Source organism: Zeus faber (genome assembly GCF_960531495.2).
Source record: "Zeus faber genome assembly, chromosome: 9".
Taxonomy (NCBI): domain Eukaryota; kingdom Metazoa; phylum Chordata; class Actinopteri; order Zeiformes; family Zeidae; genus Zeus; species Zeus faber.
The window spans coordinates 27,967,594-27,985,093 of NC_137197.1; the positions used below are offsets into that span (position 1 = coordinate 27,967,594).

At 45.0% G+C, this 17,500-nt stretch overlaps 1 protein-coding gene across 1 annotated transcript in view; it reads right to left on the reverse strand.

Annotated features, from left to right (window-relative positions):
• Positions 1-5,721: 5,721 nt before the first annotated feature.
• LOC307235079 (chloride channel protein 2-like) overlaps positions 5,722-17,500 on the reverse strand; it is a gene marked incomplete at its 5' end in the record, with an annotated part of 128,130 nt that continues 116,351 nt past the window's right edge. The window contains 5 exons of the mRNA XM_080007051.1: positions 5,722-6,033; positions 8,629-8,715; positions 11,004-11,108; positions 13,013-13,051; positions 17,128-17,160. Of these exons, the coding sequence (XP_079863177.1) occupies positions 5,839-6,033; positions 8,629-8,715; positions 11,004-11,108; positions 13,013-13,051; positions 17,128-17,160 (459 nt within the window). The 3' untranslated portion in view covers positions 5,722-5,838. The remainder of the gene's footprint in view (positions 6,034-8,628; positions 8,716-11,003; positions 11,109-13,012; positions 13,052-17,127; positions 17,161-17,500) is intronic.

A 17,500-nucleotide genomic window follows, 5' to 3' on the forward strand; every position in this document is an offset into this window, starting at 1 on the left:
AGCTCACCAGAGGGAGGGGGAGGCAGGACCACTTAACGAATGAACTCATTTCGCTAATTAAGCTTTTTCTCGACACTCAGAGCAGAGAGGAGGAGGAGGAGGGGGAGGGGGAGGCACATGACAACACCACCACCACCAACAACAACAACAACCCCCCATGACGGAGGGAGGGTTTGAGCCAAAAAGCTGTGAGCGAGTGAGAGCGGAGTGGAGGGAGAAGGGGAAATGATGAAAAGAAGAAAAACAAACGGAAAAAAGCCCCACTGCTGTTACCCAGCTGTTGCTGCTGCTGTCGCTGCTGGGGCGTGTAGGGGGGAGGACAGAAGGACAGAAGGGACAAAATCCATGGAGAGATCTGGGGGAGAGAGTGGGCGTATTCTCTCAACTGGACGATAAAGAAAGTCATTGAACACAACAACTCCCAAATTTTTCCATTGTCAAAATCTCTTTATTTCGTCCCTGATGTACGAAAGAAACGCAACGTCGTCTCTGTCGTCGGTGTGAAAGAATAGCTCAGGTTTCTCTTCGGCACCGTACCGTTTCTTTGGGGAGTGCAGATCAGATGTTGTCGGGACTGTGGGACTGTGGGAAGCGAGAAAACCCACGGCGAGAGCGGGGACGGGGAATGTATCCGACATCCAAAAATGCAGAGGGGGAAAGGGATGGTGTGAGCGGTTCCCCGCGCACGCGCACACACACACACACACTCACGCACGCACACACGCACACACACACACACACACAAATGCATGCACCTTACTTTTTACAGAGATGACATGTGAAATCTTAACTCATGTTTTGTCTTGTAATTATTATTTTTTTAACTCACGGCCACTCGAGGCGTATATCTGGGCTACAAAAAGACACGTTGGAGCAAGATCCTTACGTTGAAGACCTTTAACTAACCTCATCTCCACAAATCCAACAGTGTTATCCTCAGTACCTTCATATTTAACTAATATTAACTAATATTTTTAAGAAAGTTTCCCGTGCCCGGCGTTCCCAGCACCTTTTCCTGCTGTCCTTCCCTGAAGTCCACTAAAAAGGCTTTTAGCTTCTTCTTTGTCCCTTTCACCTGGAACCCTTTGCACAATGATCTTAAATGAGTCGCTTTAGTGTCACTAAATGTCTTGAAATCTGTTTTAACCCTCTGATGGACTACATGCTTTTTATTATTCAGTATTCCATTGAAACTTGAAATAACTTTTTTCTCAAAAAACATTATTTTTATTACACATTTTGTATTACTAACCCGTGAATGCTCAACATGGGTCAAAATTGACCCACATTCATTTCCGATGTTATTTGATGCATACCTGTAGATGAGCGTTTCTTTGCTATATATTAGAAACCAATTTATTTGTATCATTTAGCATTCCAGGTGTTGATCACAAATGATTATTTTCCCTTTCTTACATTATGAATTAAAAGTCATTGTCATCAAAAATGACTCATATGTATGTATATGTATTTATTCACAATTTAATTTGATAGGAATCTTTTATTTTTGTACATGTTTGCAGTTTGTAGAAATATATTTTGCTGTGGACAACTCTTCACCTGGACATTTCTGCAAGGCTGCTATAAGACTCATTTTACAACTGTTTCCCCTAAGAAAATATATCTTGATATACGATAGATAATATTTATCTAGATAATTAGATATATTGTATATCTGTATATATTATAGTCTATTGTATTGATTATTGTCGTTATTGACTATTGTAATCAGTCTATATTGCACATCTGTTGTTAGAGAGAAAAATACTTTATCTAAAACTATTCCATTTACTCATTTGTTACTATTACCTACAACATTTAACTCACGAGAGAACAGTTTATGATTGATCAGCTTATTGATATGCATTTGAAAATGCACTTGTCTACAATGACGGTGTGACTATTGGCACTAAAGCCAGATTTACAGCTCATGGACATTAATGGGGCAGTTTCATGGACACAGATTAGGCCAAATTTTAGACTAATTAACACCTTTACTCTGGACTAACTGAAATGGCCTTTCTCAGTCATGGTTTAAAATAGTCTGAGACTTGCTCTACTCTTGGTCTAAAAAAAAAATAAAAAAAATCAGATTTCCAGAAGGAAGATTAGAACTGGTCTAGGTCTAAGTGAAGGCTTAAATTAAAGCTGGCCAAAGGCAGGTTTTTAATTTAACTTCCGACCTAGACTATGACTAATTCATCTCAAGTGAAGAAACATCTCAGAAAGGCATATTTAAAATTCCTGATTAATTCAAGTAGGGTTAGCTCAGTTAAAGTCTTATTGGTTAAGGTCGGACCACGCCACAATTAATTTTGCAGTTTTGGTCGGTTTGTTGTCAACAGCCACGATCTGAGGGGGCCAGGACGTGAAATAAGGATCTTATTCCCATGCTTTTGATAATTCGTAGCCACAACGCACATCTTGTTGCCAAGAGAGAAAAAAATGCACAACACAGCCCATTTCAGTTCAGGACTGTTGGTTCTCCTCATGTACGATAGGCTACATACAGTACATATATTTTATTAATTTTTTTGCACTTTTCAACTTTCTTTACAAAAATAAGGTTATCTTGCATTCATGTGAAGTCATCAATTAAAACCAGGTTACAAAGTGAGATGAACAATCATTATTGCACGGATTGATTACCTACGTTAAAAAAAAACAACCCAAAAAACAAAGCCAACAAAAATGAAATACTGTAGAAATCACAAATTCTACTTTGATTAATACAAATTAATAAATATGCATCGTCCTCATTCCAAAAAAAGAAAACAGAAATGCTGACATTGGAGAGAGAGAGAGAGAGAGAGGCTAGCAGCTGGGGGGAGAGCGTAGTGTATGTGCCCCAGTGCCTTAGAAAAACCAAATGACCGAGGAACGTGGGTCGTGATGGCTAATCCCCTCGGACAAAGAAAGACACGAGAGGAGTCGTCCCACTGATAAGGAGGAGTGTAAGCAGGCACTTGTGGAATGGACATGTCAGACACAGGCCCCCCCCCGGTCGGCCCTTTCAACGTTTACCTGCGACAGTAAAAACATTTCAGAAAGGCAAACATTATAGCCGAATATTATTATTAATATCATCATCGTCGTCGTCGTCGTCGTCGTCGTCATCATCATCAATATTATTATGTTTGTGTCAGGGTGTTTCGCCTCATTCTAGTGTTATTCGCGCTGTACAAAAGTCGTATAAACATGGAAATTACAGCAAAAAAGAAAAATGAAAAAAAACAACAAAGAAAACAATCAAACAGGAATGTCACCAACAAAAATCTAACAGAACAGAAACACAAAAGTCCAACAAAAGTTGGATCTGTTAATACATTAAATTACTATCTTACATTACAGCCATGGAGTTAAATATATTCAATTTGTATAAATCCTAGTGTTCCCACACCCGGAGGCTGGAGACTTGAGAGATTTAAGTGACGTTTTAAAGCTGATTGGATAAATGGAAGACGTGTGGCGTCTTGAATCTGCCACTGAAGGGGTGGGAGTAAAAAACAAACCGAAGAAACGTACACGCACATGACAACATCGTCCGCATAAAAACAATAAGACACCACAACCACATTCAATGTCATTCAATCATTTTGTTGCAGTTGAAACTTTTTTTTTTTGTCATACATTTTAAGTATATATATATATATATATATATATATATATATATATATATATATATATATATATATATATCAAAAAGGAATCTTACAGCCTGGTAAGTCGCATGCACCTCGTCATGCAAAGCCATGCTGTTTTCACGTGTGTGTCCCATGTGTTGAGCTGAGGAATGTAATATATACTGTATATATATATGGATGTACTTCTTGGAAGGCGTATGGTTGCATTTTAAGGCATCGGAACCATAGAGACATTTTACGCTAGACATCCTCGTCCGGTCAAAACAGCAGAACAAAGGCGTATGAAAAGGGAGTGCATCTTGACCAGGATGGTTCTTAAGGTCGGTCAGTGGCCTATGAGCGAACGAGAGCGAGCGAGAGAGTGAGAGAGAGAGGCTCGGGGGGGGGGGGGGACTGCTGCTAAATCTATGCCTTCCCTGTCAATAAGCAGAGAGCACATTGACGAGCCCGGAGCACTATGGCCGACATCATGCATTATTAAGCACACTGTACTTCAACCATATCTGTCATGTCGGGACAACTCGCTGAATCAGAAAGGCGGTCTGACAGTAAATCATTCATAGTTTGAAACCACAACGGAAGTCGGCTCCGCATAACTCTGGCGTCCGGATGTGTAGCTCAAAGTCAAACACGGGTTCTCGGGATACTTTGAACGGGCAAAATAAATGACTTCTCCCTTCTGTTGTTGGATGGTTAGTCGCACTGCATCTGCAAAGATGTTGATTCTGCCGCGCCAAGGGCCGGGGCAGGCGGCCGCGGCGGTTGGGGGTTGGGGGTTGGGGGGTCCCATTTTAGCCTTAGCCCGAGACTCAAAGCGTCATTTAGCTTGCAGGGGCTTTGTGCGTCTGAGACGGTAATGGAGGTGAGCGAACATGGCTGTCAAAGGCAGATTGATGAAAACGCCCAGAGCTGCTGGTTAGGTAATAACGGCTTCATTCTTTGGGCTGCCCATTTGCTCGCTATTGCCCGTTCTTTCCCCCCCTTTCCTTCCTCCATCTCATTCTCTTTCATGCTCCCCCCCCCCCCCCCCATCCCCCCCTCGCTGCGTGCTTCTTACTGTCTGCTCCATCAGCAAAGCTCATTAAAAGCTTCACTTTGAACGGAAGAAAAGCCTCGTTTCGTGAAAGGAGCGTACACCATGACCGAAACATTTGCCCCTCCGTAGATAGGCTCGGCTGCTTTGCATAGAAATATTAGCTCAGCTGGATGTGGACGTAGACTCGCGACGAAGTGTTGAGGAGAAAAGACAAAAACAAAAGGGAAAGGATGAGGAAGGCTGGTGAGAGGGAGGGAGTAAATATACAGTAAATATAAGGCGAGCGTCTCAGATGTCGAAGGGGCTAACTGTGCGGTTAGTGCGGTTTAAAAAAAGCAGTGCTACATGACAGAATTCCAGTTACATCCCGACCACCTGTTCGGATGGCAATTAAATAATCACAGAGCTGAAATGCTGAGACTGAAATGTGTGTTCCAACAGGAAAAGAAACAAACGACAAGGAGGAGCCATCTTGCCACACTCCTCCGTCCATGACATGCACACTCGTCCATTCTCTCAATACATACACTCATGCTTCAGCCACACACGTACAGAAGTCTCTCTACTTGCCACAACCGCTGAATTGAACACAAATGGAAGACTTGCTAAAAAAGGAGCTTTCGCGGGTTCCCGCAATTTCAAACTTTGATCGAAACTCGGAACAAATCAGGTTAGATCGCTAAAAAAAAAAAAAAAAAAAAAAGGGAAAAATGCATCCCTTTTGTAGATTTGAACCCATTCTTTCTCAGTTTCTTTTGCCCCCCCCAAAAAAACCCCAAAAACCCTCTTAAATCCAGCCCACCCTCCACAACCATCACTGCATTTCCCCTTTTGCCATGGGTTCACAAGGTCGAGTGGATAGCAGGGCACAATCTGTGCCTCCGATTCCCCTATGGAGTGTTTGGCTTTAGTCAGTGCAAGGCCCCATTTGACGCACAGAGGGAGAGAGGGAATGAGAGAGAGTGAGAGAGACACAGCAGGGAAGACGAAACTGTGGAAACTGAGAACTCTTTTTCTATAACTTAATATTGATCTGGGACCTGAGTTTTTTTTTTTTCTTCGTTTTTTTTTAATGCGGGGAAGGATGAACCGTCTGCTGGCTCCTCGTGCCCCACCCCCAATCTCTTCTTCCTCCCCTTCGTCGGGCGCTGGGACGTCTCACTGGGACTTCTCGTCGGAGTCGGAGGGGAGGTACTCGCGGGGCAGCGACATGCTCTTGTGGCGGTCCCACAGCTTGTGGAGCTCGGTGGCCTCGTTTTCGCTGCTGCTGGTGCCGCTGTCCCGGAAGCTGGCCAACGGGGGACGCACCTTCACGCCCTTCACGGTCACCGAGCCCTCGATGGCCTTGCGCAACTGGTCAGGGGGAGACAAGGGAATTAGGGTACACTATGGCAGGAAACTATTGGATGGGTATGGACACAACACATGACTTGAGTTGACACATTTGAACATTTGAGTCCTTTCTTGAATGTTTTTTTGCAACAAAAAGCCCCTTAGGCCTTAACCTTTTTTAATTCCAAATGTAGACCATGTGCAGGAGTCGATTCTTTGCATTTTGAGATTAACAGGGAGCTGTACCATGGAGTTCTGTGCCATGGTTTTATAGCACGGGGAGAACAGCCTGTTATTTCTGATGGACCCGATGTAGCGGTAGATTGGGTGTTATAGCCAAATATGGCTGAGTGTAGATTAAAGCTGATGATATTTTGCCAAAAAAGAAAGTCATTGCTTTACCTTGGTATTGCCTTACCACTTCTGCAGGAAATGGAAGATAAATCCCCATTGCTAATGCCAGCCCCTAATGTCGCCGATTTATGTTTCAATGCTTGGAGAGGGGTGTATGATGGAGCACTGGGCTTTATTGCTGATTGAAAAGTGCTCAGTCATCAATTTACATTGTGCGCGCTTGGGGTTGACTGGTCCCCCCCGAGACAAATTCACTGATACAAATATTTTAATATCTATTGAGTTATTGTAGGGGCAGCTGGAAACCTACCTGTGCTCCTATATCTATCCTATAAGGATGAAAAAACTGCTTATGGACCTTAGGAATTGCTTTTCTTATCTGGTCCCAAGATAAGAGCGGAATTAGAGGAGTGCCGTTATGTAGTCTGCTCTCTTATTGCAGCATTAACTAGAAGATTTTAACTAGACGAGCAGTCTCTATCGCTCTTCACAAGTTTAAAATGCAAATGAAGAATCTTGCAGCGCACAACGCGCAATGTGTTTTCTGTTGAGTTGAAGTTCAAACTTTGCTTCATCTACATTTTCTTAAAGACATAATCTACATGTTGTATTTGCTTCTAAATACAATTTGTGTACATTTCCTCACCTTTTCTTTTAAAGTCTTAAAATGCCTTCAATTATACTTCCACTTCCTGCCCTTGCCCCTGAACTAGAGCTGTTCCCTGTGGCCTCGGACTATGGCTGTCCCCTGCTCCTTAAAGCCTGGATGAGTCCCTTACAGAGGACCAAACTCCAGGTATATACAAAAAAAAGGGTGATCTTCTCTGCCTCTTGATGCTGGTGGTGCCATTGGAAAGGAAATTGACAGAGTTAATCCAATCTGCTCTGAGATCTCTGGATGCAATCCCCTGGATTAATCATTGAACCTGAAATGGCAACGGTGGAAAGTTGCAGCTCCATCATGGTTCCCATTAGGGACAGAACCTGTTGCCAATAGAAAGAGCTGCCATGGCAATATGAAGGAGTTGTTCGCATATGGAGATCATAAACAGCTTTGAGTATGGTGTCGGTTGGTGTTGAGATGGGGATTGGTCGGAGGGGTTGGGGGGCGTTAAGTGAATGAATAGAGAGCCATTGGGCATGGCTGTGGGAATGGATGACCCACGCAAGCGCTAAACGACATGTCATTTAGTGGCTCAATGACTCAGCAGCTCTCCTTCTGTTTCCAGGGAGAGGGCTATAAAAGGGCAGTTTCACCCTCTCTCTCGTGCATCCACCCGCGCATGTGCGCCGTCCAGCGAGGTTGCGGGATGGTGGCGAGCCACGGGCTAGTGTGTCAGGCGGACAGACGGATGGACGGACAGACAGTCAGACAGACAGACGGACAGACAGTCAGACAGACAGGCTTTCAGACAAACTATGAGACAGGGAGCAGATTGGGGTTTCGTCTGCCTGGCGGGGGATCCGTTGCGGCCACTTCCAGCCCCCATTCACAAAGACCCAGTGTAAGGGCGTTGGGGGGGGGGGCTGGGGGGGTTCAGGAGAGATGGAAGGGCGAGAAAGGTTTCCAAGAAAACAAACAAGATAGTTGTAGATTGGAGGATAAAATCAAAGAGTAGATAAAAAAGAAAACATACCGCCAGGCTGGATAAAAGAGAATAGATGGGGAGGGAAAAGAGGGAAGAATAGACTGAGAATGGGAGGAGAGAGAACAGATGGATCACAATAGAGAAGATACAGACAATGAGAGAGAGAGAGAGAGAGAGAGAGAGAAAGAGAGAGAGAAAGCGAGAGAGAGAAAATAGATACAGACAGGAAAATTAAGCAATTCTTTATCTCTGGCGGTCCGATTAAACCCGAGACAGAAAGAGCAGAATCCATTAATCCTAAGTGAGAGAGTTGGTGTGTGGTGTAGGGGGGTGGGGGGGTGGGGGGCGTCGCTGATGATGTTCACGGAGGCGTTACGGCTCTGAGCAACGAGAGGGATGAGGGGGATGAGGGAACAACTTGTCAAACTAGAGCGTTTTCGCTCCTCGAGACGGCTGCCGTTGGACTGCGAGCAGCCGCGGGTACTTTTAGCTTAAACACCAACTCCCTGAACGAAACCCTGGAACCATGGAAGCTGTTCCTTAGGACTGACACAAACTTAATCTTCCATTTCCGTTCAGTCTGAACACGGCCAAATTATTGCCCAATAATGGTGGGGTGGAGTCAAGTCCCTTGAAGACTGTAACTGGGGTAGAGCTGTGTGTGTGCTCTTACCTCTTTGAGGGAGACCACCCCGATGAGGCGCCCGATGCTGGTGACGTAGGCGTGGTCCAAGCCCAGTAGGGAGAAGATGGTGTGGGTCTGCAGAGGGGGAAATGCAATAAACGGTGAGAGTCACCCTCGCTGGACGGGGGCCTTGGACACACATTTCTGACGGACAAGTCTTTGGAATGATCCTTATTTATTTTGCATCCTTTGTGTTTGGGCTTCTGGGCTCTACTGCTCGTCACTCCCGGCGAGGTGCAACGGCAAACACACGCATGCTTAGCGAGCTAGAAATATAGCGGTGGCGGTGGAGGGAGCACAGCCACGCAGCGGGCAAGCGGGAAGCAAGGCAGGCCGGCCCATAAGGGCGTGGAAGCGTGTGGCGCCGTCAAATCGTCTGATAGAACTAGCTCCTCAAGCGACGCATCATTTTAAATGCAAACAGTTCTTTCCCAGGCTGTCTGAAGATCCAAAATCCAGCACACTATGCAGCATGCAGTATGTACCCATGTTTTTAACATCTCTTCTATCCTTGCAAAGTTCTATCTTGTAACCAGTCGGTTTAGCGTCCTGCAGCTGAAGGTAGAACTCAGATGTACAATAGAAACCCCTGTCAGAGACACAGCAGACAGCTTTTGGGGACCACAGCCAACCAACTTTTCAAAATCCTTTTAGACTCTAATGAGTCTGTCTGCTTGGCCCCGAACGGGGTGGCAGTACAGGGGGAGGGGGTGGACAAAATTCATTCTTTTGTGCCAAGGCAGACTGTGCCTATTCCAGGTAAAAGATTAACAAGTGTCTAACGTACTATGAACTTCCTCCGCCGCAGAAGGACAGCTCCTTCCTGGAGGTCGGAGGGCGGCTCATTGCCAATTCGACCCAAAATCATCAATTTGAACCGCATTTAATGCGTCAAAGACAAAGTGTTTGCACATTGTTACCCCCTTAGCCCCTGTACAGCGGCTAGGAGAATTGCTTGGGGAAAAACAGATGCTGCATCGGTTTCCTAGGATGAAAATGTGCTTTTTACAACCAAATGAAGCTGCAAGCAGAGCTAGCTGAAGTCTGATGACGAGCCTCTGGAGATGACTATTGCCATGTAAATATTTCAAGAAACAAGACTATTGTATGAGAATTGGGCAATAAGCACAACAATCCAATCACATTGATATAGCGCGGACAGCACAGACATGCTTGTGCACACAAATACAAACACACACAAGAAAGCTAGTGTAGACACATTCACAGAAATTCACTTTTTCAAATGCAATTTCTTCTTCCTTCTATCTCGCTTTTTCACTCACCAACACACACTCGCACATCCACACACACGGACTGAAAAAACGTCAAGCCTTGCTGTGGGGGGGGGGGGGGTGTTTAATATGCTGAAGGAGATTGTGCGTGGTATTGGCTTTTGGCAGAGTGCAGTGAAGGGAGGGGAACGAGATGGATTGGTGCAGGATCCCACTTTTAAATGTTTAAAGCGTTGAGCCTCGCGAAAGGTGGTAGAGAGACAGAGGCAGACCATGAGAGAGAGAGAGAGAGCGAGAAGAGAGAGAGAGAGAGAGAGAGAGAGAGAGAGAGAGAGAGCGAGAAAGAGAGAGAGAGAGAGAGAGAGAGAGAGGGGGGCGGATAGACAAGGGGGCCAATAGCATTATGAATGGAGGACATTAGGCTCAGCCGATGCTGCTGCTGGCAAGCTAGAGAGAGTGTGCGCATGTATGTGCATGTGTGTGTGTGTGTCTTGGAAAGTGACTCAGAAGTTTGCGAACCAAACAGTTGTGCGTGTTTGTGCGATTATGTATGGGTGTGTACGTGCGTGTGATCGAGACAGAGATCTTTCCAGGGTGCGCACACAAGCGGATGCTAGTGCTTGTGTGAAAGAGAGAGAGAGAGAGAGAGAGAGAGAGAGAGAGAGTGAGAGTGAGAGAGAGGGCGAGATAGAGAGAGTGCCGCAGTAAGCAAACTAAATCAACAAAGCTGAAAAGCTCCCCCTTAATGCTGCAATATCTCTTTCTCTTGCACTCAGTCAGGGGCCAACTTGGCCTAAGGACCTAAGTGTTTGCGCGCGGCTCTTCCTGCAATGTGGCTCGCCCAGCTAGAGCAGCAAAGTGTGTGTGTGTGTGTGTGTGTGGTGCCAGGCTGAAACAGGATATCCTTATCAGGGAACATCCACAATATCCAAAAAAAAAAAAAAAAAAAAAGAACACATCATCCCAAAAGCCAAACCTAAATTCTTTCTTTAATATTTATTTATTTATTTTTACACATTGAAGATGGTTAGTCGACCCGTACGGAGAAAAAAGGATTGGATGGCATTCGTTATGATCAAATGAATTGCCATACTGAAAGATGCATTAAAACAGAGAAAACCCCTGACATACCTTATGCAGTGAGGTGCGCTCCACCAGCTGGAAGGGGGCGGGGTCGATCTTACAGTTGTTGAAGTTGACCTGCTCATCCAGCTGTTGCTCCTCCCACTCTGCGATCTGCAGCACAAGGGGGGGAGGGGACAGGGTGTTACCATATGGATGTAAACACAGAGAACGACAGAGAACTCGACACCGATATAATACGCCATAAAATGCTGTTCATCATTTGACATTTCCTGTATCTGTTTATTTCCCCTCATTGGGGTTTATAAAACTGACGACAACATTAATAATTCATTAAGTCGAGTTGTTTAAAAGATTTGTTCGCGACGAACGTATCGTTCGCGAGTCACCGGCGTCCATTTAATTTGGACTTGGCGACGACAAAGCTCAAAAGAAAAAACGGACTGAACATTTGCACATTCCTGCACAAACTAAGCAGCTTTATTAAAAAAATAAATAAAATAAAAAAAACTGCCTTAGTTTACATATGCTTATATATTTCAGCAATATTTTACTTATTGTTTTACATTTATGTTTCATGTATGCACCGAACACCAGGACAATTTCCTTGTTCGTGTAAACTTACTTGGCAATAAAGACTATTATGATTCTGATTCTTTGCGACGTAACGAGCGGGTGGTGTTGTCTGCCTCCGGAACACGTCACTGAACGTTGCTGCTCGGGATTGTTTAAAGCCGTTTGTTCTCGGGTTTTCCCTTGATTCTAAATAAGACAACCTCCATCCATTCCTTCTGAGAGACGATCGTTCAAATCACTCCCGCAAGCGTGCGTGAGCGTGTGGGTGAATGAGCGGGGAGGTTTTTTCGGGGGGAGGTGGGAGGTAACAGAGAGGGAGGGAGAGACGGATGACATATGTGTGATGGAGGGAGAAGGTGATTCAGAGGGAGAGTGAAAGATTGAGAGGTAGAGATTAAAGGGTGGTGGCGAGAAGGGGTGAGAGGAGAGCGAGGGGGGGTTGAATAAGTGCGAGGGAGGCGTGGGTGACAGAGAGGAAATGAGAGGTGCTGTTGATGAATGAATTATGAATGATGGCGTATCCAAAAATATAAGAGCGCAGGTATTCATCCTGTCCGGAGCACGCTGAGAAGGAGCCCTGTGAGCCGCTGCGATGTCATCCCTCAGACCCTTGACGCTGTGGCCTGATTGGACCAAAACAAACTTGGCCGTCCCCTTTGGAAAAGGATCTGGCGGCTGATTGGTTACTTAGGAGTCCTAATCGATTCAACCACCGTATTGATTTTAAGTTTTACAGGGAAGGCCAACGCGCCAAGCTTATTTGTGGCCAAACCAGAAGTTCCAGTGCTTTCGTCATGTGGGGGCAGATCAGGGCTAATCTAAATCTGACTTTTAAAATCGAGACTCTCAGTCATGGTTTAAAACAGTCTCAAACTTGCCCTAGTCTTAGTTTTAAAAAAAATCTGATTTCCAGAAGGAAGATTAGAGCTAATCTAGGTCTAAATGGAGGCTTAAATTTAGCCTGGCCAGAGGCAGGTCTATCTTCTGATTTATGGATTATCTGGACTATTGATGATGATGATGATGATGGGAAACCAGCACCAAGACTGACTACTGCTGAATTATTAAGTCTCGGACTTCCTAGTCTCGAGCTAATCGCAGAAAGGCGTTTATAAATTTGGAGATAGGATTAGCTCAGTCCGAATTTAGATTAAACCTAATCTGCAAAACCTCCCGATGATGTTTTCTGGGAGTTTTTCCCCGCCTGGGTAACAGGGTTAAGACTAGCGGGGCGCTGTTGATTTCTATGTGAAGTGTGAAGCTTGTAAAGCCCTTTGAGACTGCTCTGTGATTAAGGTCTGAGGAAATCGACTTGACTTGACTTTTGTCAAAGCAATTTCCCGATGAGCTGAAGGGGGTGTGATCATAAGTGGGTGATTTAATCGCATGACGGTTATTTGCAGCTTGGCTCGTCTTCGATAGGCCTCTGGGTCTTTGCCTTGGCCCAACGTGAGCACATGATTGGCTTGTCGGGCTCTCACCTCTCTGATGGTCATGTCGTCCTCTGGGTCGGCGTCGTCCTGTGGAGGAGAAGGCGGAGGAGTCAGGACCAGTCAAAAAAATGTCCAAACTGCTCAAACGGCCCCTTTTATAAGAAAGTCCGCTGCTAATTGGGCCCTCAGAGGAGTGGCCCGGTGGAGGATGGCGTGATGGAGAGTGAGCGAAACTGAAGGAGGGGCTACGTCTGATGGGAGCGTGAGATGGAGGTGTGTGTGTCAGATGCCGGCGTACATGATAGTTAATATGATGACCGATCACGCACGCACACGCACACGCACAAACACACACACACACACACACACACACACACACACACACACAGACACACACACCCCTCTACCAGACACACTGATAAACAAAAATCCTGCAAACCTGCCTATTGGTTGTTGGGAGAAAGAAATAGATAGAGAGAGAGAGACATGAGAGATCATGAAGAAAACAAACCTCTGCTTCCAGAGACATAACTGGAGTGGGAGAACGTGTGTGTGTGTGCGTGCGTGTGTGTACCTGTGTGTACGTAGGATGACTGCGCTTGTTTAAGTCCAAACTTTAAAGTGGTCACAAGCGGCCACGTGTCGGGTACGGACAGAGAGGCGGTTGGAGGTTCATGTGGGCATATTCAAATCAGGACGGTGTCGCTCTGTGTGTGTGTGTGTGTGTGTGTGTGTGTGTGTGTGTGTGTGTGTGTGTGTGTATGTGTATGTGTATGTGTGTGTGTGTGTGTGTGTGTGTGTGTGTGTGCATGTGAGAGTGAGTGCCCATGGATGGCCAGGAGTGCTGACAATATGCCGATGAGGCGGTATTGCTAACTCTGCTGCTGCTGGGACTGGATAGTGATTAGGGGGGGGGGCATAGTTCTTCTCTTCTCCCCTCTCCCCCTTCGTCATCCTCCCTCCTCGAGGGCGATCGATCTTTCCATCCATCCACCCATCTATGCATCCATCGCACACTCCCTTATGAAATCAGCCGCGCAGCAAAGTCAGCCAAAAGAATACCGTGCATTCACTCACGTACTGACTTGAGGAGTGGTGGAAAGTAACCAAGGTACTCAAGTACATTTTTCAATGCACTTCATCTTTCTTACTTTCGACTTTTAATCCACTACAGTTCCAAGCAAATATCGATACTTATATGTCTATATATATATAGTATATATCAATTCTAAAAAATATTTTTAAAATATTGATATATTCATATACATGTATGTAAATCCAAAGCAGCCCTGTATGTTCTAATTCATCTACTTCATCAGTTCCAGACAAATCAGCTCTGTGTTCATCAGAACAAGTTTGACATTATATTACTGAAAGTGAGTTCTACACGCAGTGACGAAAGGTTTGACTCCTTTTTTTTTTGAGATTCGGTACTTGCCGAGTCACTGAGTTCGCTTGGTTCAGCTGGCGTAACGGACGACGAGCGTGGGGAGGACGTCCCGAACGGTGAACGAGAGTCACAAAGAGTGGTTTCGGTCAATGCGATGAGTGTCAGACGCCTTCGCCTTCTTTGCCTCGGTCTTTAATTTCGTCCTCAGTGGTTATTTTACAGTTTGTGAGTCGACGATTCACTTGCTCGCCCACACTTTTGCCGGAGTGACTCCCATTCATGACTAATTTAAAAGATTTGTTCGCTATGAATAAATGGTCTTGCATCACCAACTCTCCTACGTCATGGTTTATGTGGGTATTATGGTACATGTACTGTACATGTTCTTATTGGTTATCAGGATAGTAGTGTGCCATGGGATTATTTAAATGTGCCATGGCAGAAAAGAGGTTGGGAAACACAGGCCTAAGATATATCAGGGCACTGACTATGACGAGCAATTTAACCTTTAATAATTAGATACTTTTGGGAGCGAGTACAGTCGTCAAGCAAGTGGTCAATGTGGTTCTTTCCCGTTATGTAGAGTTTGCGCTCTGTCTAAATGATCCAACAGGTGACGTTAAGGTCGGCTGGATCAAACCAGATATCCCAGCATTCATTTGGTCAATAAGGCTACACAGTGGCTGGATTTTGTTCTTCTCAAAGAACACAGCTCTCTCTCTCTGGGTACTTGGAACTTGGGATTGAGTGCTCGGGGTCACCAGTCACAACCCCCACCTCCACCTCCACCTCCACCTCCACCCTCGTCCCTTCCTCAGACAGCCACCCCTGCTATTGATCCTCTCACATCTCTCCCCTCCTCCATCACTTTGCATCTCTCGCGGGGCTGTAATCAGACTACAGTAGTCCTCTCTCTCTCTCTCTCTCTCCATCGCACTTTCGACACTCAGCGTATCTACAAGACTAAAAAGACAAAAAAAAAAAGGTATTTTATCTCTATCTCGCTCTCTCTCTCTCTCACTCACTTCCTCGTTCTCCCGCTCTGTCTATTTTCTCTCCACAGAGGGTGATAGTGATGAGCTGGAGTGTGAACCACCAAACAGCTACTCAGAATTCAATTTAGGCCGGAAAGCTGAGAAGAGAGGGCTCATTTCACACACACACACACACACACACACACACACACACACACACACACACACACACACACACACACACACACACACACACACACACACACACACACACACACACACACACACTAAACACACACACACACACACACACACACACACACACGCGCACACACACACACACACCTTCTCGTTTGTATGTGGGGTATTGCCAAAACAGAGGAGAAAATAGAGGAAAAAAAAAAAACACAAATAATGAAATGAAAACCAAACAAAAAGCAAATAAAGATGCAGGCACAAAGAAAGAATGAAAGAAAAGGGAAAACAAAAATCAAGAAAATAAAAAGTAGCCAAGAGCCATTTTAAATAAATCATGGCAACATTAGGAAGACGCTGAGAGAGAATGAGAGAGGGAGACGGCGAAGTGAGAGCGAAGCGAGAGTGAGAGAGAGAGAGACTGAAAGGCAGACAGCATCATTTCTCTGAGACAGACTACTGATGTCATTTACCCTGCATCAATATTTCATTGCTTGGATGGGAGGGGGCACATGACAACAGTTGAGCGGGGAGGATGAAAAAGATGGACGGCAAAAAGAAAGAAGGGAAAGATTCAGAGAGCTACACGGTCTGAAAGAGATATGAGGAGGAGTTCGAGAGCAGTAGATGGACAGAAGGCACTGTAATAATAATAGAAATAATAATAATAATAATATATTATATTATTATTACCAATAATAACACAAATAAAAATACTTTTATAATAATAATAATAATAATAATAATAATAATAATAACAATAACAATAGCGCATGCATTGGGGAGAAACGTTTTGATTAATTTCTTTGTTATCTACGGGTGGGGGACGTTAATATAAATAATAAAATGTGCAGCTACATTTTTTACGTGCACACACACACACACAAATTGCCCTGCACGGCGCACACACACACACACACACACACACACACACACAGACAGACACACACACACACACACACACACACATATACACACAGAGCGCATCAAGAGGTTCATTGCTAATTAGCTCATTGCAATGTGAAAGTGAGTAATATGCCTCCAGGCTTACTTAGCGCGGTCAGAGAATCAACTGCATCGCCATCTGCCTCGGCACTGACCGAGCAATATGCTCCGCACACACACACACAGGCACACGCGCGCACACACACCCAACAACAAGTAAAAATAGCGAAATTAGAGACACTTTGGTGGAATATTCTCAACAAACCATCGACATTATTTAGTAAGGTTATCATTTTGGTGGAAAATGACATTACTGTGCTTGATTACACTCCTCTTGGACTTCTACTGCAGCATTGAAACGACAAGAAATTCAAGAGCACATTTTCTTTACACCTTTAAAGTCAGATTGTGACATTGAATGCGAAGGATCAAAAGGATTCCACACCGTGCTTCCCCCAGTGCCTTTTCTAATCTACAAGCAGCAGAGGAACGGTAGAGTAACGGCCTGGAACACCGGACTAGCACGCCTGGGTCCACGTTCTGGGCCGCAGAATGAAACCCGAACTGCCAGGTGGCTGCCGCAGTGACCATGGCAGTGGTCACGGAGTCGTTCGCTAAATGACATTTTGTTGAGGTAAAGTGTGGACAACAAAGCTCACCGCGAAGTAACTCTTTAAACTGGGCGGTGGCTCCTGGTGAACAAAAAGACATGGTCAAGAGAATCCTCCCGAGAACGTTTTGAATTTGAAATTTCGAATTTAGCCGGACAGACTTGATTCTCAATCAATAACGGATACAAAAATATATATATATGATAAATATAAAAGCATATATAATGACAGGATAGGAAGAAATTGATTGTTGATTCTTGAGTGATCGGCGCACGGTGACAACTGATTTATGTGACGGTGGTGGCGCCGTACAGAACATGCAACATACTGGATCATCCGCCGTCACGGAGCCATTCATCTCCATTTGGAATCAGGCGAGCGCTCCATCGACTGCCATGCGCCGCCCGCCCGGAGTGCTACG